The following is a 23,034-nucleotide window of genomic DNA, read 5'->3' as shown; positions in this document are numbered from 1 at the left end:
GGCGATTGCAGCCAAAGACTCAGCTGTATTTATTTTGTCTTATTCAATTATACATGTTACCAAATCTCTCATTGTCCCAATAAGAAATAGTCTAGTTACTCTTCTTCTTTTTTTACTTTTCATTTGTAAAAAGCTGTTGAGATCTCGAATTTGATCAATTATTTACGAGATATTCAACGTTTTAATGAAAAATGAAAAAAAAAAAAAAGAAATTCTCTTCTTATATAGTTTATTAACTGTACCTGTCTCTGTCTCCTCCTAGTCAACGAAGGCACGTCACGAGGGGCTCAGATTTTGCCATTTTCCGCTCACATTATGTGAACATGGAACCTAACTACACTGCAACATAGCTTGCAAAGTTCCACACAACTCTCTCTCTCTCTCACTCTGTCTCTCTCTCTTTGAGTACCGACATGAAATCTCAGTCACGGATGATCATAAAAGCTACAGTAATTTGCATGATATTAATGCAAAGATGCATAGCAGCAAGATTCTCCTCCAAAGAAGATGATAAAATAGTGAGACTGCCAGGGCAACCACAGGTCAGATTCCAGCAATATGCAGGCTATATTCCCATTGATGAAAAACAAGAGAGAGCTCTCTTCTATTACTTTGTTGAAGCAGAAACTGAGCCTGCTTCAAAGCCTCTCCTTCTCTGGTTAAATGGAGGTAACCCCATTTTACTTAACTTGCTGCAGCTTCCAAATTCTTAAAGATTTGTTAGAGCTATGGTTATTGAATTTATTGAGATTGCTTTGCAGGGCCTGGTTGCTCTTCTGTTGGCGCTGGAGGATTCTCTGAGCATGGACCATTCAGGACTACTGATGGAAGAACTCTTATCAGACATCAATATAGTTGGAATAAAGGTGAATCCCACTACTTTATGTCTTTAATTTTTTATACTAAAGTGTAAATTTTATATTCCACAAATGGTGGAAATTGGAAATCAATGACGATGACCAATTTTAAAAAATCAACTTAAATTTTTAGGAAATTGTGCACAAGTTTTTCTATCTATCTTTTGGTTTAGTTTTAAAATTAAATTACTATATATTTTAATTATTAACAATCCCATCCCTTAATTTACAATAATTCACAAGTTTATCTATTAACTTTATTTCTTTTCGGTCTTCTCTCTCACAAAAGGAAGAGAAAATATAAAGAGGGGGAGACAGAGAGTGGAAAAGTGAAAAGATTAATATAAAAAAAGAAATTGTAACTAATTTTAAAATTATGAAACATAATTGTAAATAATTATACTTGGATTAAATAGTAATTTAATTTTAAAATTAATGAAAAAAAAATATTATGTAATTTCATCTGTTTTTCACTCTAACATATATGGTTTATTTCAAGGTCTGTAATTCAATTTTATATCAAAATAATGTCTTCACTCTAACATATATGGTTTATTTCAAGATCTGTAATTTAATTTTATATCAAAATAATGTCTTATGATATAATTTTTATGTTAACATGAAATCTAGAAATTATCATTATTTACAAATAACATAATACCATACTATGAATTACTACTTAAGTATAAAATTAAATTACATATTTTGAATTAAACCACAAACTTTAAAATGAAAAATTAATAAAACTGTATAGTATTTTTTTTATACTTTTTTCTAGAAAGATAAACGGTAGAACCAAAATTATATGACGAAATGAAAATCAAGCAATTAAATACTTTAATTTCTAAAATATAGAGATCAAATCATTATTAAAGATAAAATTCAGGAACTAAATAGTAAATTTTTTAAATTTTTGTGGATAATTGAAAAAATAGCGAAAATAAGATTTGCAAGGTATTTAATTGATTTTTTTTTATTTTTTAAAATTATCTTTTATTATAAAAATTGATTTCTTCTTTTAAATACAAGAATAAAGTAAAAAAAAAAAAAATTAAATTCTAACAAATTTTAAATTGCAAATCAGTTGAGTAAAATGAACAAGATCTTTCTTTTCGATAATCCATCAACCTTGGATTACTGGAAGTGCAGGAATATCTTAGCTTTAGCCCTTAACTTCTATGGAAGGTTCTTTATTTGGTTCTGTTTTCTATATATTTTCCCTTTATGAAAAGTTAATAAAAGTTAAGCTTTCCTCTTTGTTGCAGAAGCAAACATTCTATACCTTGAATCACCAGCAGGGGTTGGCTTTTCTTATTCTGCTGATGCATCTTTTTATAATATTGTGAACGACACTATCACAGGTTAAGATACTTCTTACTCCAATCCGTTTGTTTTGCATAAACTATTTTTCAGAAAAATATATATATTTTTTTTATGGTTTTTGGAGGTGAAACTGATAGTTAAGGAAAATATCGAAATATTTTTTTCTCTTTTTTTTTGGTAAACAAAGTATATTCTTTTTAGATAATCAGCTAATTATCTGTATTTTCTTTTTCTTTAGCACAAGACAACCTCAAATTCCTGCAGAATTGGCTTGTGAAATTTCCAGAGTATAAAAGCAGAGATTTGTTCATCGCTGGGGAAAGCTATGGAGGTACCTATGGTTGATTAAAAACAGTTTATTGTTGGAATTTCTTTATAGTGACAAGTATAAAATTTCTGTATATTTGTCACAAACTTGAGACTTGAATTAATTAGAAAGCCATTTATCAACTCTTCCTTGCAGGTCACTACGTACCACAACTTGCAAAACTAATTGTCCAGTCAGGATTACATTTCAATTTGAAAAGAATTGCTGTAAGTACAACTTGGAAAATATAAATATTTTAATACCCATTTATTTATTTATTTCATTTCTGATGGAAATCTCAATTATTTGATGATTTCAGTTAGGAAATCCTCTTTTGGATTTCAGCACAGACTTGAACTCACAGGGAGATTACTACTGGTCTCATGGGTTGATATCAGATTCTACTTACAAACTTATCACCACAACTTGCAACACTTCACAGCTTGCGAGAGAGGAAATAGTAAGAGGGTCAGCTTCAGTTGCTTGTAAAGCTGTGAGAAATCAACTTACGAAAGAAATTCCTGACGAGATCGATAACTACGATATCATAGCTGATGTGTGTGAATCATTTGGGAAAGCTCGACTGAGTGCCTATAATCATCCCTTGAGACCAAGATTTCACGTTTCATTATTAAGTCAATCGCTGGAAGAAGATCCTATTCAGCCTGTAAGCTCTCTATGAATAGATTGAACGAATCTCTAAGCTGTTTCTAATTCTGCAGCAAACTTATCATTGCGTTTTGCTTTGTCTGTATACAGAAATCTGCAGAAAATATAGATGTTTGTGTACAACCAAAGACTTCTGTGTATCTGAACAGGAAAGAAGTGCAAGAAGCTCTTCATGCACAGCTTGTAGGAGTTGGCAATTGGAGTTTCTGCAGCCAGTAATCATTAATTCTGATCCTTAGAACTTACTTCAGATTTCTTTACAGATTGTTTTGAACAAAGTGCTGAGTATCCCTAGTTGAAATCTATGAAATGATGTAGTTTATTGACGTTCAACGTTTTCAATTACAGGGTATTGAAGTATGACATGAGAAACCTTGAGATACCTACGGTTGATGTTTTGGGCTCATTGATCAGTTCAGGCATCCCAGTTCTAGTGTACAGGTATAGACCAATACGCTTTTTTCATCTGTGGAATAAAAAATTTTATATTAATATTAACACAAGTTTGAAAGAATCTATACAGTGGAGATCTAGATTCAGTTATTCCATTTACTGGGACAAGGACTTTGGTGAATGGTTTAGCAAGGAAGTTGGGATTGAAAGCAACTGTGACTTATCGACCTTGGTTTCATGATAAACAGGTTAGCATTTTGCTGCAATCAAGATATAATTACATAGCATTGAGATTTTTTTTTTTCCCCTTCTTGGCTTAGGTTGGTGGATGGACACAAGTTTATGGAGACAACCTTACGTTTACAACTATTAGAGGAGGATCTCATTTGGTTCCTTTATCATCACCCAAGAGATCACTAGCCCTATTTAAAGCATTTCTTGCTGGAAAACCACTTGCCTAGTTAAGAACATAAAGAAAAAAGTTTCAAAAGTTTTTAAACTCTGCCATCCATATTTGATAAATAAGTGTTTGTTCTCACACGTACTCACAAAAGCTAGATACTGTAATAAATCATGGGAATATATACATGTACACGTAATAAGGATAAAGACTGGTAGTAGAAGTGGTTACAGAAGATATGCTATTATTCGTTATCAGAACCTCATTATTCGAACTAGTATGGATCAAATTGCTAATTTGTCATGCAACAATTATGACGAGGTTAATAAATCAACTATTTGATATCAAGGGGAAATAAACCAAACTTATCATACCTTCTTTGCAACCTTATCTAAGACAAAAAGTAATCAACCTCATGTGTTTTGTCCAAGAAAAAGGAATTAGCAGACAAGTACATGGCGACGAGATTATTGCATCACATAAACATAATTTGTTTAGGTAGATAAGAAATCTCATGAAGTAATAAACAAAGCCAAGTAACTTCAATAACAACAGACCAAATAGCCATATTACTATAAGATTTCATCGGATCACAAATATAGAACTAACAAGTGGATATCTTTCCTTTTGAAAACTCAAATGGATTCTTGAATAGATTGTACAAATAAATTTTCTAAACACTGATTTGTTGGAATTTTACTCTCAACAAACTCATAAATACAAAAGCTTTCTAGATCACAACACACAAGAAAAGAAAGATGCATACTTTTCATTAACGTAGGCGGCTTATATTGCAGCAAAAGAAGTACAAACAGTATGACCAAAATCTACTGCTACAAGTAAGCTTTTCTTTTTAATTAAATATCCTTAAATCAAGGAGAGATATATAATTCTATCTAACAAAATATTGAGAGCAGAGTTTAAGAGTACAAAAGATAAAATGTGATCTTCAAGTCTTCTAGAAAAATCACATAACTGCAACACTTCTCCTTGAGATTTTTCTTGAAAACTCTAAGCTTTACATTCAGCTCTTTAAACTTAAATTTCCATCATCTATTTTTGCAGGAACTAGCATTAGACAATAATTCTCAGATTTTCCATTTAAATGAAACTTCACATCTGCTTTCTTGGTTCTCCCATGCTTAACACAACTTCCTGCAACTGAGATAAAAGATTTATTACAGAAAGTATGTGATATTTCAGCTTGCTTAGCTAAAATCTTCTTGAACCTAATGACTCTTGAGGTAGCAACCACTCTTTCAGCCTTGTCATTTGAAATGTTTGCAATTGATTTAACCTTTTAAAGTGTTCCTCCTTACTTTCATTACAACAACCAACTACGTTTGAGACTTTAACATCATAATTAGCATCTGAAACAGCTACTTTGCATTGCTCTTTTTCAGTTTCAACACCAGCATAATACTCCTATACCTTCAAACGAATTAAAGGAAAATAACGAATCATAGATCTAACAAGAGGGCTGCAAGATGATTTCGGCGTCCTCCCTAAGTGGCTGGTGAGAGACAAATATTACCCTAGATGGGTAACCAAAAAAACAGGAGCCCTAAGTCTCCAAAAAAATTTTAAACTCGGCGGGAGAGAAAAAAAAAATTAAATTTCTACGGGAATGACTCTGATACCATGTAATAAGATAAGAAATAATTGGGTAATTTCTATATATTTCTCCATTGAAGTAAATGTGTATATATTCAGATTACAAGGTCTTGTTAAGACAACTCTTAAGAATCTTCTATCAATCAATTGGCCTATAATTATGTGATTCACACTCTAACAATATTCATGTGGTATTTAAAGATAATACTATTCAAGTATCCATAAAAGGTACTCAAAAGCATTAATCTCAGGTATTGAATAATATATTAAGTAAAGAAAGTCAATTTAGATAAATTAAATAAGAAACAATCACAAGAGAATAGGAAAAATGGCGAAAAAGATTTTATAAAAATGAATTAATTCATGTATTCCTCAATGATAAACAGAGGCATAGTACTCTGTTTAAATAGATTACAAAAAAACTAAATAGCTAGAAGTACGGCACAATATATTGTTAGACTACCATATGTAACAGAACGTATAACTCGTAGAACTCTAAATTACTGAAAATCAGCAGAATCAATTACCAACCTTATCTCTCCAGGCTCAAGTCCTGTAGTCAGCCTTATTACTCCAAGGGGTGAACACATCCTTATCACTCCCTTGGTCAATATCCCCCTCAAACTATGCCGAGGTTGGAGACATAGTTTGTGTCGAAAGAACGCAAGACGAGCCTTAGGAACTGATTTAGTGAATACATCAGCTAGCTGACAAGTGGAAGGAATATGTTGAGTAATAAGAGCCCCTTGAGCTACCCGCTCTCTTACATAGTGGTAATCCAATGCAATATGTTTACTTCGAGCATGAAATACTGGATTGACTGTGAGGAATAGAGCACTGACATTGTCTGCAAAAAGTTTCGGTGGGTGTGGAGGAAAAATCCGAAGATCAGATAGAATATATCCAAGCCATGTAAGCTCAGCTGCTGTATGAGCCATGGCACGGTACTCAGCCTCTGTACTAGACCGAGCAACTGTGGACTGCTTCTTCGCACACCAGTAAATGATATTCGAGCCTAGGAACATGCAATAGCTTGTAGTTGACCGTCGCGTCGTCGGACAGCCTGCCCAATCTGCATCAGAAAAGGCAGAAAGAGCAAGTGTAGTATCGGAACGAAGATTGAGACCATAATGTATCGTGCCCTTTAAATAACGCAAGATGCGACGAACATATTTCAGATGAGCATGAGTAGGTGAATGCATGAATTGGGACACAAAATTTACACTAAAAGACAAGTCAGGTCTGGTTAAAGTGAGGTATTGCAAGGACCCGTCAATGCCTCGAAAAGATGTTGGATCGGAAAGTGGTTCAGAACCAATTGGCGGATTGTGTTTAAGGTCTAATGGAGTGGGCATTGGCTGACAAACAACCATCTGGGCACGCTCCAAAATGGAGTAGGCATAATGCGTCTGTGATAAATGAAGGCCAGTGGCTGTGGTATCCACTTTAACACCCAAGAAATGATGGATTGGTCCCAAGTCTTTCATGGAGAATTCTGCGTGTAACACCTGAATAAAATCATCAATAAGAGCTACAGACGAACCCGTGAGTAGCATATCGTCAACATAAACCAAAAGCACTAATATCTCATTAGAACAATAAAAAACAAATAATGAAGGATCCGCCAAACTGCAAAAGAAACCATAAGCAATGAGAAACTTACTTAACCGGTCAAACCAGGCACGAGGAGCCTGCTTGAGTCCATAGAGAGCTCGTTTTAACTTACACACATGCGTTGGCTTGTCCGGATTTTTCATCCCTGGTGGTTGCTCCATGAACAAATCCTCAGTAACATAACCATGCAAAAAAGTATTTGTAACATCTAACTGCCTTATTGGCCATTTTTTAACTAAAGCAACAGTTAAAACAGTACGAATCGTGCCAGGTTTGATAACGGGTGAATAAGTTTCAGTGTAGTCGATGCCATCCAGTTGATGGAATCCTTTGGCAACTAACCGAGCCTTTAGTCGGTCTAACGTGCCATCTGGTTTAATTTTGGCTTTAAAAACCCATTTACAACCTATTATATGCAACCCGTCCCTGTAAGGAACAAGGTCCCAAGTATTATTCCTGTGTAAAGCATCTATTTCAGTAACCATGGCTTGACGCCAACCATCATGTGCAAGTGCTGCCTTAACAGTCTTAGGCTCTCTAGGAATAGAGTTCAACAAGGTAACAGACAACGCATAGCGCGGATTTGGTTTGACAATTCCTAATTGTGACCGTGTGACCATAGTGTGTCTAGGAGCTGAGTTAACGATAGTCATACCTGCTGGGACTGCAACTGCAGTACCGTCGGAGGGAGCAGCAGCAGAACATTGTATATCGACAGAAGCTGGTGCAGGAGATTGGTGGCTGCCTAGTGCTACATTTGAAACTTTGTCAATATGCTCAGTCTCCGTAGCACTTGAATGGAAGTCTGGATAGGCAGGTACAGCAGGAGCAACGATAGCTAAAGGAACAGCCTCTGCTGCCGTAACCGGGTCTGAGACATCTGAGTCTAGTAGCAACTGCGGTTCTGCTGCAGATAAACCAGCAGTCGCTGCTGCCGTAACCGGTTCTGAGGCAACTGATTCTAGCAGCAAACGTGATTATGCAGTCGGTAAACCTGCAATATTTGGAGATTCCTGCACAAAACTAGGAGAAACATCTGAAGGAGCATCATTATTAGGGGCAGAAAGAGTATTAAAAGCACTATCAACATGTAACTCATGAGTAGCGTCAGTCGTATCACTAGAAGAATGTAACGACCCGAAAATCAGACCGCTACCGGTGCTAGGATCCAGGTCGGCTTAAGGCCGCCGGGACCCGTAGCAAGCCTGACATGCAACCTGTAAACCTGTTTAATCCCATACATGATCAACAACATACATAAAAATTAAAACTTTTCTTTCATACATTCCATCATACACCAAACTCAACCTCCTCTTAAGCTCTTCAAAACTCTCTTCGCACTGGTCGGTCCACACAAACTTCTGATTCTTCCTGGTTAGTCTGGTCAGAGGAGCTGCAATCTTTGAGAAGTCCTAACGAACCTCCTGTAGTAACCTGCCAAACCCAAGAAACTTCTAATCTCTGTCACTGAAGTGGGTCTGGGCCAGTTAGCCACAGCTTCTATCTTCTTGGGGTCCACCTCTATCCCATTTCCTGACACTACATGCCCCAAGAATGAAATGCTCCTCAGCCAGAACTCACACTTAGAGAACTTGGCATACAAGCCATGTTCCCTCAAGGTCTGTAGAACTAACCTCAGATGATGGGCATGCTCCTCTGCGTTCCTGGAATACACTAAGATATCATCTATGAAGACAATAACAAAGTGATCCAGGTATTGGCTAAACACTCTGTTCATGAGATCCATGAATGCTGCAAGGGCGTTTGTTAACCCGAACGGCATTACAAGGAACTCAAAATGCCCATATCTGGTCCTGAAAGCTGTCTTTGGCACATCTTCATCCCTTATCCTTAGCTGATGGTACCCCGATCTCAGATCTATTTTGGAGAAACAACCCGCTCCTGCTAACTGGTCGAATAGATCATCGATCCTTGGCAGAGGGTACCTGTTCTTGGTAGTGACTTTGTTCAACTGCCTGTAGTCGATACAAAGTCTGAGGGATCCATCCTTCTTTCTCACAAACAAGACTGGAGCACCCCAAGGTGAGGTACTCGGTCGGATGAAGCCCTTTTCTACCAGCTCTTGTAACTGCTCTTTCAACTCCTTCAACTCGGCTGGGGCCATCCTGTAGGGAGGGATAGAGATCGGTCTAGTTCCAGGCATCAACTCTATCTCGAACTCTATCTCCCTAGCAGGTGGTAAACCTGGAAGCTCGTCTGGAAAAACATCCTGAAATTCTCTGACAACTGGCACCGAGGCTGGCTCTCTGACCTGACTATCTAGCTCTCTCACATGAGCCAAATACCCCTGACATCCCTTCCTAAGCAACCTACGAGCCTGAAGAGCTGATATCAGACCTCTAGGTGTACCCCTCTTGTCTCCTCTGAAGACGACCTCTGACCCGTTCTAATCTCTGAACCTGACTACCTTGTCTCTGCAGTCCAAGGTAGCACCATGGGTAGATAGCCAATCAATCCCTAGAATGACGTCAAAGTCTGTCAAATCTAGAACCACAAGGTCGGCGGAGAGGCATCTTCCCTCAACAAAAACTGGACTGTACTGGCCGACTGACTCTGCCACTGACGGGTCACACTTGGGTCCACTGACCCATAGGGGACACTCTAACCCAGAGACTATGAGACCCAACCTCTCAACGGCTCTCGGAGCAATAAAAGAATGAGATGCACCCGGGTCCATTAATGCATACACATCAGAACATCCAATGACGAGATTACCTGACACCACGGTGTTGGATGTGTTAGCCTCCTGCTGAGTCATGGTGAAGATCCTGGCTGGAGCTGATGGACCTTCACCTCGGGAACCAGAAGAAGAGGCTGCCCCTCTTCCCCTACCTCTGCCACTGCCCTGAGTTGTGGCTGGAGCTGCTGGCTGCGCCACACTACCAGAAGCTGTCTACTGGGGCTGGCCCATAAAAGGTGCTGTAATACCCGGCTAGACTCCGGTATCGGAATTCCTACCGTCCGGTGGAATCTCGGATGTCGGAGACCTCTAGAAGGGTAAAGTCATGTTTTTATGAAATGTTTTTATGTTTTAAATGATTTTAAGTGTGAATTAAATGAGTTTTTACATGAAAATAGCTTTGGAGGAAAACCCAGGTTCGGCCGCCGAAAGTCAAGTTCGGCCGCCGAACATGCATGCGTTTTGGAGGCACGTTAGGCCCCCGAAAGCATGAGTGAGGGAAGTCAAGGTTCGGCCGCCGAACCTCATGTTCGGCCGCCGAACATTGCATGGATACGGAGGCACATTCGGCCCCCGAACGTGGCCTGGCCAGCCACATATAAAAGGGTCCCTTTGGTCCGCACGGGCGAGCTTTTTCTCTCCCATTGTCGGCCAAGGTGAGTCTCCGCCGCTCCTCCCTCAATCTTGAGTGTTTTCCCTAGATCTTTCATGGTTTTCACGAGTTTTAACTTCTATTTTGAAGATTTGTGAACAAAGAGCAAGTTTTGGGTGCTTGGAGGTTCAAGGAGCTCAATCTCTTCATCTCCAAGCTAGGATCGTCTTCCCTCTCATTTCTTCAAGAGGTAAGCTCGGATCCACCCTTATTATGTGTTCTAAATAAGTTTTATGCAAGATCTAAGGGTAGAAATGCATGCTAGGGTATATGTTGAGTTATGGGTATATATATTGATGTTTTTTTAACAATGTGGTTAATGTGTATGTGTTGGATGTGTTGTAGATGGGGTTTAAGGTAGTTTGAGACCCCTAGGAGCTTGTGGTATGAGTATGCATGTTGTAGAGTAAGATTTATGCATGATTGATGAGATGGGAGGCAAATGTGCATGTTTGAACCAAGTTTCTGCCCTTTGGCAGAAACCAGGTTCGGCAGCCGAAGGAACTTTCGGCCGCCGAACCCCCTTGTGGAGGCAGCATTCGGCTGCCGAAGCTTGCCCCCGAAAGAGGAGTTTCGGCTCTGTCGGGCAGTTTCGGCCGCCGAAGGTGCCCCCGAACATGCATGAGTTTCGTCTCTGTCTGGGACTTTCGGCCGCCGAAGGTGCCGCCGAACCTAGCTGAGTTTCGTCTCTGTCCAGGACTTTCGGCCGCCGAAGGTGCCGCCGAAAGTGCCCTGTTCAGCCATTTCATGCATGTTTTCTGTGATATTTTCAGGATGTTTTAGGGGGTTTTTGGGGGATATTTTAGAGATATGTTCAGGTATGTTTGGTCCCTCATTTGAGTCCACCTGTGTAGGTTCGGACCCGAGGAACCGAGGACCCCAGCAGTGAGTTCAGCTACGGTGTTGTCAGAGTCAGCCAGAGGTGAGTGGAACTAAACTTAATCTTTTAAATTAAATGTTTTATCATGTTTCATGCATCATGATTATGCTATAGGATGATTTCATTAGCTTCACGAATATGCCGCATTGCATCTATTGTTGTTGATGTGGGTGAATGTTGGATGACCCAATTAGTCCATGACAGGAAGACCAGGACCCCATTCTACGGCCTGGCACGGAAATGAAAGACCAGGACCCCATTCTACGGCCTGGCACGATTGTGGACTCGAAGACCAGGAGCCCAGAGGAGGCCCTGGGATAATGGTAAGTAATGTATGTATGACAGGAAGACCAGGACCCCATGCTACGGCCTGGCACTATGTTAGCTTGGACTAATTGGTGACAAGTTCACCCAACCCTTATGTGAAATGTTTGTGTTATGATGCATTTCATAGAGCATAGTGTTAATGTGTTTTTAATAGTTCAGCTCACTGGGCTTTTAGCTCATCCCTCTCCCTTTACCCCCAGGCTTGCAGGTACAGTATAGTGCGGGAGTTCGGTTAGAGTGAAGAAGTTATGCCTTTGTAATAGCTAGTAATGGACATGATCAAATTGTAATGTAAAAGTACAGTATAGTTATGTAATGAGTTTTATGGATGTTAGTATGTGCTTGACCATAGATGGTTGTATCCCTTTTATACATGATCTTAGAGATTTTGCTGATGTTTATGTAAACCAACTCAACAGATGTATGTTACCCATTGAGGGCACAGATGAGATCCCACAGAGGGATCAAAGTTATGTTAATGTTATGCAAAGGTTGAGTTTGGTTGATGTTCAAAGGAAAGAAAAGTTTTAAATTTTTATGCATATTGTTGATCATGTATGGGATTATACAGGTTTACAGGTTTTATGTCAGGCTTGCTACGGGTCCCGGCGGCCTTAAGTCGACCCGGATCCTAGCGCCGGTAGCGGTCCGATTTTTGGGTCGTTACAGAATGGTATCAGAGCCCTAGGTTCATATGGTCGGACCTAGAGTGTCGGGCTCATAGATGTTATAGAAGGTCAAGCACAATAGGAAAAGATCATGTCCACTAGGATAGGATGTGGAGTCCTGTCTTGCATGATGATGTGAAATGCCATGACTGTATGCATGCGCATTAATGATATGCTATGATATGTGATGTATGTGATGAGGGTTCATGTGTGCCCACATGAACCATATAATGCTAATGTTTATGTGTTGTGTACTGTTTTTCAGAAAACAGGATGAGAGGAACCCGTCGATCAGCAAGATTGACTGGAGTACCACCTGAGGATGAGGGCATGAGCGCCCGTCCTCCTACATTGCCTAGGGCAATGTCAAGCAGGTCCAACAGGGACAGAGCAGTAAGAGACCCTAGAAGGTCTTTGGATCTGGATAGAAGCAGATCAGTAAGGGGAACAGTGCAGGGAGGAGTGTCTGAGGATATGGAAGTAGATCAGAGGAGGGATGGCAGTCTCGGTGTGAGCATGCCGGAAGAGGGCATGGGAGAATCAGAAGGAGGCATTCAGGCCTCGAGTTATGTCCAGCCACATCATTACCCACCCTATTCACACCATCCAGGGTATTCGATGGGAGGTACATCGGATAACCCTAGTTTTAGCCCTTATCCTTCACATATGCCATACCCACCATACTACCCACCATACTCTCAGTACCCAATGTATCCACCTCCACCCTACTATCCAAATCCAGCAAACCCTACCTCAGAAAATGTTGACCCACCTCCACCACCTGCAGAACCAGCAGCCCCAGTTGCTCAACCACCTAGACCTAGCTCAGCCAGTGGGAGCAAGGTTAAGATGACAGACTATATGAAGCTGGGTGCTCCCCAGTTTGAGACCGGTGATGATCCGTTCGTGTACTTGGAGCGGGTCAAGGCAATTACAGATGAGATAGGGGCGGATGACAGTAGAGCCATTCAGATGGCCGGGTTCACGCTTAAGTGCAAAAAGGCACGGGAGTGGTTCAAGAACTATGTGAACCCGAGAGTGGACAGCATGACTTGGGAAGAATTTGCAAATGAGTTTGCAGGATGGGCTTTCCCTGATAGTTCAAGGGAATTGAAGATGATAGAATTCGAGCAGTTGAGGCAAACTGATGACATGAGTGTAGACGAATATACCGACAGGTTTATGGAGTTGCTGCCATTTGCAGGGCAAGACCTTAGCACAGACCAGAAGAAGTCGAGGAGGTATATCATGAAGCTCCATCCCAGGTATTCCTCCTTGGTACAGTCAGCAGATAGAGAGAGTTTTCATGCCATAGTAGACATGGCTAGGAGAATGGAGGCTAGTGCCATCATTCAGGGGACAGTTAAGCAGACAGTGGCACAAGCTTCTGGTTCTAAAACTCCGGGAGGGGGAAGGTTAGATCCCTCTACCCTTAGTGCAGCAACTTCAGGCAGCAAGAGATGGGGTAAACCCAAGGGTAAGAAGAATAAGTTCTGGAGTAAAGTCAAGTCCAGTCTGGGATTTGGGAGTGGCTCAAGCTCTGGTGCAGAAAATGCAGTTTGTGCGAGGTGTGGTAAGCCACACAGGGGAGTATGTCGGTTTGGGACGAATGCCTGTTTCAGATGTGGTCAGGAGGGGCATATGGCTCGAGACTGTCCAAGAGCGGCCCCAATGGCTCAGTCCCAGCAGACAGCTTCAGGCAGTGTAGCGCAGCCAGCAGCTCCAGCCATGACTCAGGCCAGTGGCAGAGGCAGAGGGAGAGGGGCAGCCTCTTCTTCAGCGGGTTTCAGAGGTGAAGGTCCGTCAGCCCCAGCACGGATCTTCACAATGACACAGCAGGAGGCAGACGCATCCAACACCGTGGTGGCAGGTAATCTCGTCATTGGATGTTCGGATGTATATGCATTGATGGACCCTGGTGCATCTCATTCATTTATTGCTCCGAGAGCCGTTCAGAGGTTGGGGTTGATGATCTCTGAGTTAGAGTGTCCTCTCTGGGTCAGTGGACCCAAGTGTGATCCATCAGTGGCAGAGTCAGTCTGCCAGTGTAGTCCAGTTTTTGTTGAGGGGAGATGCATGTCCGCCGACCTTGTGGTTCTAGATTTGACAGACTTTGACGTCATTCTAGGGATGGACTGGTTATCTACCCATGGTGCTACCTTGGACTGCAGGGACAAGGTAGTCAGGTTCAGAGGTCAGGATGGATCAGAGGTTGTCTTCAGAGGAGACAGGAGGGGTACACCTAGAGGTATGATCTCAGCTCTTCAGGCTCGTAGGTTGCTAAGGAGGGGATGTCAGGGGTATTTGGCTCACGTGAGAGAGCTAAATAGTCAGATTAGAGAGCCCGCCTCGGTGCCAGTGGTTAGAGAGTTCTTAGATGTGTTCCCAGACGAGCTGCCAGGGTTACCACCTGCTAGGGAGATAGAGTTCGAGATTGAGTTAATGCCTGGTACCAGACCGATCTCTATCCCTCCCTACAGGATGGCGCCAGCAGAATTGAAAGAGTTGAAGGAGCAGTTGCAGGAGCTGGTAGACAAGGGCTTCATCCGACCGAGTACCTCACCTTGGGGTGCTCCAGTTCTGTTCGTGAGGAAGAAGGATGGATCCCTTAGACTTTGTATCGACTACAGGCAGTTGAACAAAGTCACTACCAAGAACAAGTACCCATTGCCAAGGATCGACGATCTATTCGACCAGCTAGCAGGAGCGGGTTGCTTCTCCAAAATAGATCTGAGATCGGGGTACCATCAGTTAAGGATCAGGGAAGAGGATGTGCCAAAGACGGCTTTCAGGACCAGATATGGGCATTTTGAGTTCCTTGTAATGCCGTTCGGGTTAACTAACGCCCCTGCAGCATTCATGGACCTCATGAACAGAGTGTTTAGCCAGTACCTAGATCACTTTGTTATTGTCTTCATAGATGATATCTTAGTGTATTCCAGGAATGCAGAGGAGCATGCCCATCATCTGCGGTTGGTTTTACAGACCCTGAGGGAACATGGCTTGTATGCCAAGTTCTCCAAGTGCGAGTTCTGGCTGAGGAGTATTTCATTCTTGGGGCATGTAGTGTCAGAGAATGGAATAGAGGTAGACCCCAAGAAGACAGAAACTGTGGCTAACTGGCCTAGACCCACTTCAGTGACAGAGATCAGGAGTTTCTTGGGTTTGGCAGGTTACTACAGGAGGTTCGTTCAGGACTTCTCAAAGATAGCAGCTCCTCTGACCAGACTAACCAGAAAGAATCAGAAGTTTCTGTGGACCGACCAGTGCGAGGAGAGTTTTGAAGAGCTCAAGAAGAGGTTGACTTCAGCACCAGTTTTAGCTCTGCCATCTAGTGGTGAGGACTTTACAGTCTTTTGTGATGCGTCCCGAGTGGGACTGGGTTGTGTGCTTATGCAGAATGAGAGGGTGATTGCTTATGCTTCTAGGCAGCTAAAGAAGCATGAGTTGAATTACCCCACACATGACCTTGAGATGGCAGCAGTAATCTTTGCACTCAAGATGTGGAGGCATTACCTCTATGGGGTAAAATGTGAGATCTTCACAGATCATAAAAGCTTGCAGTACATTTTGAGTCAGAGGGATCTGAATTTGAGACAGAGGAGATGGGTAGAGTTGCTGAGTGACTATGATTGCAAGATTCAGTATCATCCGGGTAAGGCGAATGTCGTGGCAGACGCCCTAAGCCGGAAGTCACTAGGCAGTCTATCCCACATCACGGCGGAGAGGAGACCAGTGGTGAAGGAGTTTTACAAGCTCATTGAGGAAGGTCTACAGTTGGAGTTGTCTGGTACAGGTGCCTTGGTCGCTCAGATGAAAGTGACACCCGTGTTTCTGGAGCAGGTGGCTCAGAAACAGCATGAGGACCCAGAGTTAGTGAAGATTGCCAGGACGGTTCAGTCAGGCAAGGACAGTGAGTTCAGATTCGACAATAAGGGGATCCTCCGCTATGGGAGTCGTTTATGTGTACCAGATGACATAGGGCTAAAAGGAGACATTATGAGAGAGGCTCATAATGCAAGATACAGCATTCACCCCGGAGCCACCAAGATGTATCAAGATCTGAAGAAGGTCTATTGGTGGCCAGCTATGAAGAGAGAAGTGGCACAGTTTGTGTCAGCCTGCGAAGTATGTCAGAGGGTGAAGCTGGAACATCAGAAGCCGGCTGGAATGCTTAACCCGCTACCTATTCCAGAGTGGAAATGGGAAAATATAGCTATGGACTTCGTAGTGGGGTTACCGGCGACGTCCAACAGATTGGACTCCATATGGGTGATTGTGGACAGACTCACCAAATCTGCTCACTTCATCCCTGTCAGGAGTGGCTATTCTGTGGACAAGTTGGCGCAGGTGTACGTTGATGAGATAGTCAGACTGCATGGGGTTCCTGTTTCCATAGTGTCAGATAGAGGGCCCCAGTTCACCTCCAGGTTTTGGCGGAGTCTGCAGAATGCCATGGGTACTAGATTGGATTTTAGCACTGCCTTCCATCCACAGACAGACGGACAGTCAGAGAGGACCATCCAAACCATAGAAGATATGCTAAGAATGTGTGTGCTGGACTTTGGCGGTTCTTGGAGGCAGCATCTACCTTTGGTGGAGTTTGCCTACAATAACAGCCATCATGCTAGCATCGGGATGGCTCCCTATGAAGCTTTATATGGAAGGAAGTGCAGATCACCTGTTTGCTGGGAAGAGGTAGGAGAGAGGTCCTTAGCAGGACCCGAGCTAGTAGAGATCACCAGCAGGGTGGTGCCCATGATCAGGGAAAGAATCAAGACAGCTGCAAGCAGACAGAAGAGTTATGCAGACATCCGCAGAAGACTAGTAGAGTTTCAGGAGGGGGATCTGGTATTGCTCAGGGTGTCTCCAATGAAAGGAGTGGTTCGGTTCGGGAAGAAGGGTAAGCTGGCTCCGCGGTACATCGGACCCTTTGAAGTCCTGCAAAGGATCGGGAATGTATCGTACAAGCTGGATTTACCTGCTTCGATGGAGAGAATCCATCCGGTTTTCCATGTTTCTATGTTGAGAAAGTTCGTGTCAGATCCGGGCAAGGTTCTTAGTGAGCCTGATGTGGAGATCCAAGAGGATCTCACCTATGTTGAGCAGCCAGTACGGATCCTAGACACCCAGATCAGAAAGCTAAGGAACAAGGAAATCCCGATGGTGAAAGTCCTTTGGAACCACCACAATATTGAGGAGTGTACTTGGGAGACACGGGAGTCCATGCTCCGGCAATATCCTCATCTCTTTTAAGGTTAGTCTCTATGTGTTGTATGTATGTTATGTTGATTGCTATGCATGTGTTAGTTGAGGAACATTCGGGGACGAATGTTCTTAAGGGGGGGAGAATGTAATACCCGGCTAGACTCCGGTATCGGAATTCCTACCGTCCGGTGGAATCTCGGATGTCGGAGACCTCTAGAAGGGTAAAGTCATGTTTTTATGAAATGTTTTTATGTTTTAAATGATTTTAAGTGTGAATTAAATGAGTTTTTACATGAAAATAGCTTTGGAGGAAAACCCAGGTTCGGCCGCCGAAAGTCAAGTTCGGCCGCCGAACATGCATGCGTTTTGGAGGCACGTTAGGCCCCCGAAAGCATGAGTGAGGGAAGTCAAGGTTCGGCCGCCGAACCTCATGTTCGGCCGCCGAACATTGCATGGATACGGAGGCACATTTGGCCCCCGAACGTGGCCTGGCCAGCCACATATAAAAGGGTCCCTTTGGTCCGCACGGGCGAGCTTTTTCTCTCCCATTGTCGGCCAAGGTGAGTCTCCGCCGCTCCTCCCTCAATCTTGAGTGTTTTCCCTAGATCTTTCATGGTTTTCACGAGTTTTAACTTCTATTTTGAAGATTTGTGAACAAAGAGCAAGTTTTGGGTGCTTGGAGGTTCAAGGAGCTCAATCTCTTCATCTCCAAGCTAGGATCGTCTTCCCTCTCATTTCTTCAAGAGGTAAGCTCGGATCCACCCTTATTATGTGTTCTAAATAAGTTTTATGCAAGATCTAAGGGTAGAAATGCATGCTAGGGTATATGTTGAGTTATGGGTATATATATTGATGTTTTTTTAACAATGTGGTTAATGTGTATGTGTTGGATGTGTTGTAGATGGGGTTTAAGGTAGTTTGAGACCCCTAGGAGCTTGTGGTATGAGTATGCATGTTGTAGAGTAAGATTTATGCATGATTGATGAGATGGGAGGCAAATGTGCATGTTTGAACCAAGTTTCTGCCCTTTGGCAGAAACCAGGTTCGGCAGCCGAAGGAACTTTCGGCCGCCGAACCCCCTTGTGGAGGCAGCATTCGGCTGCCGAAGCTTGCCCCCGAAAGAGGAGTTTCGGCTCTGTCGGGCAGTTTCGGCCGCCGAAGGTGCCCCCGAACATGCATGAGTTTCGTCTCTGTCTGGGACTTTCGGCCGCCGAAGGTGCCGCCGAACCTAGCTGAGTTTCGTCTCTGTCCAGGACTTTCGGCCGCCGAAGGTGCCGCCGAAAGTGCCCTGTTCAGCCATTTCATGCATGTTTTCTGTGATATTTTCAGGATGTTTTAGGGGGTTTTTGGGGGATATTTTAGAGATATGTTCAGGTATGTTTGGTCCCTCATTTGAGTCCACCTGTGTAGGTTCGGACCCGAGGAACCGAGGACCCCAGCAGTGAGTTCAGCTGCGGTGTTGTCAGAGTCAGCCAGAGGTGAGTGGAACTAAACTTAATCTTTTAAATTAAATGTTTTATCATGTTTCATGCATCATGATTATGCTATAGGATGATTTCATTAGCTTCACGAATATGCCGCATTGCATCTATTGTTGTTGATGTGGGTGAATGTTGGATGACCCAATTAGTCCATGACAGGAAGACCAGGACCCCATTCTACGGCCTGGCACGGAAATGAAAGACCAGGACCCCATTCTACGGCCTGGCACGATTGTGGACTCGAAGACCAGGAGCCCAGAGGAGGCCCTGGGATAATGGTAAGTAATGTATGTATGACAGGAAGACCAGGACCCCATGCTACGGCCTGGCACTATGTTAGCTTGGACTAATTGGTGACAAGTTCACCCAACCCTTATGTGAAATGTTTGTGTTATGATGCATTTCATAGAGCATAGTGTTAATGTGTTTTTAATAGTTCAGCTCACTGGGCTTTTAGCTCATCCCTCTCCCTTTACCCCCAGGCTTGCAGGTACAGTATAGTGCGGGAGTTCGGTTAGAGTGAAGAAGTTATGCCTTTGTAATAGCTAGTAATGGACATGATCAAATTGTAATGTAAAAGTACAGTATAGTTATGTAATGAGTTTTATGGATGTTAGTATGTGCTTGACCATAGATGGTTGTATCCCTTTTATACATGATCTTAGAGATTTTGCTGATGTTTATGTAAACCAACTCAACAGATGTATGTTACCCATTGAGGGCACAGATGAGATCCCACAGAGGGATCAAAGTTATGTTAATGTTATGCAAAGGTTGAGTTTGGTTGATGTTCAAAGGAAAGAAAAGTTTTAAATTTTTATGCATATTGTTGATCATGTATGGGATTATACAGGTTTACAGGTTTTATGTCAGGCTTGCTACGGGTCCCGGCGGCCTTAAGTCGACCCGGATCCTAGCGCCGGTAGCGGTCCGATTTTCGGGTCGTTACAGGTGCTCTAGGACACTCTCGAGTCATGTGTCCCTCCTGTCCACATCTAAAACATGTATTAGTCCCAGCTCGACACACTCCCTTGTGTGGCCTCCCACACCTTATGCATTCTGTACCGTCTGAGTCTGAGCTCGAGCCACCGCCAAAACCCAGACCGAATTTCAACTTACTCCAAAACTTGTTCTTCTTCGGCTTCTTGGTGGTGTTATTCCACCTCTTGCTACCTGAGCCCTGAGAAGAGAGACCTGGCCCTCCTCTGCCTGGGGTCTTAACCCCTGAAGACTGGGTCACTGACTGCTTCACTGACCCCTCAACTATAGCACTCGCCTCCATCCTTCGAGCCATGTCCACCACAGTGTGGAAAATTTCCCTCTCAACTGACTGAATCAAAGAGGAGTACCTAGAATGCAGTTTCATAACATATCTCTTGGCTTTCTTCGAATCTGTATCTAGAGCTTGCCCTGAAAAAGGCAATAGCTCCAAGAATTTATCCGTGAACTCCTCTACACTCATGTGTTCTGTCTGCCTCAGCTGCTCAAACTCAATCATCTTCAGTTCTCTGGAACTGTCTGGAAAAGCCCATCCAGCAAACTCATTTGCAAATTCCTCCCATGTCATGCCGTCTAGTCTCGGGTCCACATAACACTTGAACCATTCCTGTGCCTTCTTGCACTTTAAAGTGAACCCTGCCATCTGAATGGTCCTGCTGTCATCTGTCCCTAGCTCATCAGTTATTGTCTTCACTACTCTCAGGTACTGAAAGGGATCATCCCCTGACTTGTATTTGGGAGCATCCAGCTTAAGGTAATATGTCATCTTCACTTTGCTCCCACCGGCTGAGCTAGGTCTAGGAGGTTGAGTAACTGGGGCTGCGGATTCTGTAGGTGGTGGAGGTGGGGGTGCAGCATTCCCCGAGGTGGGGTTTGCCGGGTTAGGATAGAAGGGTGAGGGTGGATAAGCTGGGTACTGTGTGTAAGGTGGATAGAAAGGTGGATAAGGCATGTAGGTAGGGTAGGGGTTAAAGCTGGAGTAATCCGATGTGCCTCCCATCGGATACCCTGAACCCTGTGGGAAGGGTGGATAATGGGGTGGAAAACCATACCCCGAGGCCTGAGCACCTCCTTGTGACTCCCCTGTTCCTTCTTCCGCCATGCTGACATCCAGATTCCCATCCCTCCTCTGATCCTCTTCCATAACCTCCCTCACATCTGAAGAACTTCCTCCTCTATCAGTCCCCCTTCTGCTAGCATCAAAAGACCTTCTAGGGTCCCTTGACACTCTTTCTCTGTTTGATCTACATGACATTAACCTAGGCAATGCAGGAGGACGGGCGCTCGTGCCCTCATCCTCAGGTGGTACTCCAGTCAATCTTGCAGATCGACGGGTTCCTCTCATCCTATTTTCTGAAAAACAGTACACATCACACAAACATTAGCATCATATGGTTCATGTGGAAACACATGAACCCGCATCACATATATATCATTCATATCATAGCATCAATGCACATGTATATAATCATGGCATTTCACATCATTATACAAGACAGGACTCAACATCCTATCCTAGTGGACATGATCTTCCTATTGTGCTTGACCTTCTAGAACATCTATGAGCTCGAAACTCTAGGTACGATCTTATGAACCTAGGGCTCTGATACCATTCTGTAACGACCCGAAAATCGAACCGCTACCGGCGCTAGGATCCAGGTCGGCTTAAGGCCGCCGGGACCCGTAGCAAGCTTGACATGCAACCTGTAAACCTGTTTAATCCCATACATGATCAACAACATACATAAAAATTAAAACTTTTCTTTCATACATTCCATCATACACCAAACTCAACCTGTGCATGCACTGAACATAGTCATAATCATAAGCATTGACCCCTCTGTGGGATCTCATCAATGCCCCAATGGGCGATACAACATATATTGAGTTGGTTTACATAAACATCATAAAACATCTAAGATCATGTATTAAAGGGATAACAACATTCTGTAATACCCGGCTAGAGTCCGGCACCGGAATTCCTGTTGTCTGGTGGAATCCGGGGTGTCGGAATTCTAAAAAGGGTAGGATTGATGTTTTACTAGGTGTTATGATGTGTTTAAATGTTTTAAGGTTAAGGGAAGTGAGTTTTGAGTTGAAATGACCTAAGGCCGTTGAGCCAAGTTCGGCCGCCGAAAGTAAGTTCGGCCGCCGAAAGTGTTTGGCTTCCGAAGGGAAGTTCGGCCCCCGAACGTTGCATGGTCTTGCATGTGATTGGGCAGCCGACGATGAGTTGGCCAGCCAGCTGAGTCATGGCTTTTGACAGATGTTGGCTTCAGATTCTTGCCATGAATTAGCCACGTCTTCTATGACTCATCTGCAAGTGTTTTGAGCAGCTCATGCAGGAGTTTGCTCATTTACCAAGTTTTGAAGGGTTTGAAGCAAAAAGCGAGTTTGAGAGAGTTTGAGAGGTGAAGAAGAGTTGAGCCGTTTTCCTTTGTTTAGATCACTCATCTTCTTGTTCCAGGAGGTAAGTGATGGTCTTGAACATGTTTTTACGTTTTCTGACGGTTTTATGGAAGTTAAGGGAAAGAGATGCATGTTTAAGTGAGAAGTAGTGTTTTTGATGAGTTATGCATGTATATATGTTTATGTGTTATGATTGTTTTGTTGTTTGGGGTTATTAGCTAGTTTTGGACCCCTGTAAACACATACATGAGTATATGTATGGTGAGGAGGTGACGTTTGCATGGTTTGAGAAGTTGAAGGAAAGAAGGAGATGGTTTGCCGTTGAAACTGAGTTCTGGATGAACTCAGGTTCGGCAGCCGAAAGTTCATTCGGCCGCCGAACCTCCTGCATGGTGGCTTGGTTGCCACAGCTTGTCCCCGAGTGTTTTTGCATGTTCGGCTCTGTTTGGGGGATTCGGCCGCCGAAGGTGCCGCCGAAGGTGCTTGAGTTTCGTCTCTGGAGAGGACATTCGGCCGCCGAACCTGCCGCCGA

General features: G+C 43.1%; 1 protein-coding gene across 1 annotated transcript; it reads left to right on the top strand.

The window, feature by feature from the left end:
- The first annotated feature begins 300 nt into the window (after positions 1 to 300).
- LOC110620997 (serine carboxypeptidase-like 45) lies at positions 301 to 4,226 on the top strand. Its single transcript, XM_021764981.2, has 10 exons — positions 301 to 669; positions 762 to 866; positions 2,123 to 2,218; positions 2,419 to 2,511; positions 2,644 to 2,714; positions 2,807 to 3,154; positions 3,247 to 3,371; positions 3,505 to 3,597; positions 3,680 to 3,797; positions 3,870 to 4,226. The coding sequence occupies exons 1-10, from the start codon at positions 414 to 416 to the stop codon at positions 4,008 to 4,010; spliced, it is 1,446 nt and encodes a 481-aa protein (XP_021620673.1). The 5' UTR covers positions 301 to 413; the 3' UTR covers positions 4,011 to 4,226.
- Positions 4,227 to 23,034: the final 18,808 nt, after the last annotated feature.

This window comes from Manihot esculenta, chromosome 8 (assembly GCF_001659605.2).
Source record: "Manihot esculenta cultivar AM560-2 chromosome 8, M.esculenta_v8, whole genome shotgun sequence".
NCBI lineage: Eukaryota > Viridiplantae > Streptophyta > Magnoliopsida > Malpighiales > Euphorbiaceae > Manihot > Manihot esculenta.
This window is presented reverse-complemented; position numbering and strand designations above follow the sequence as displayed.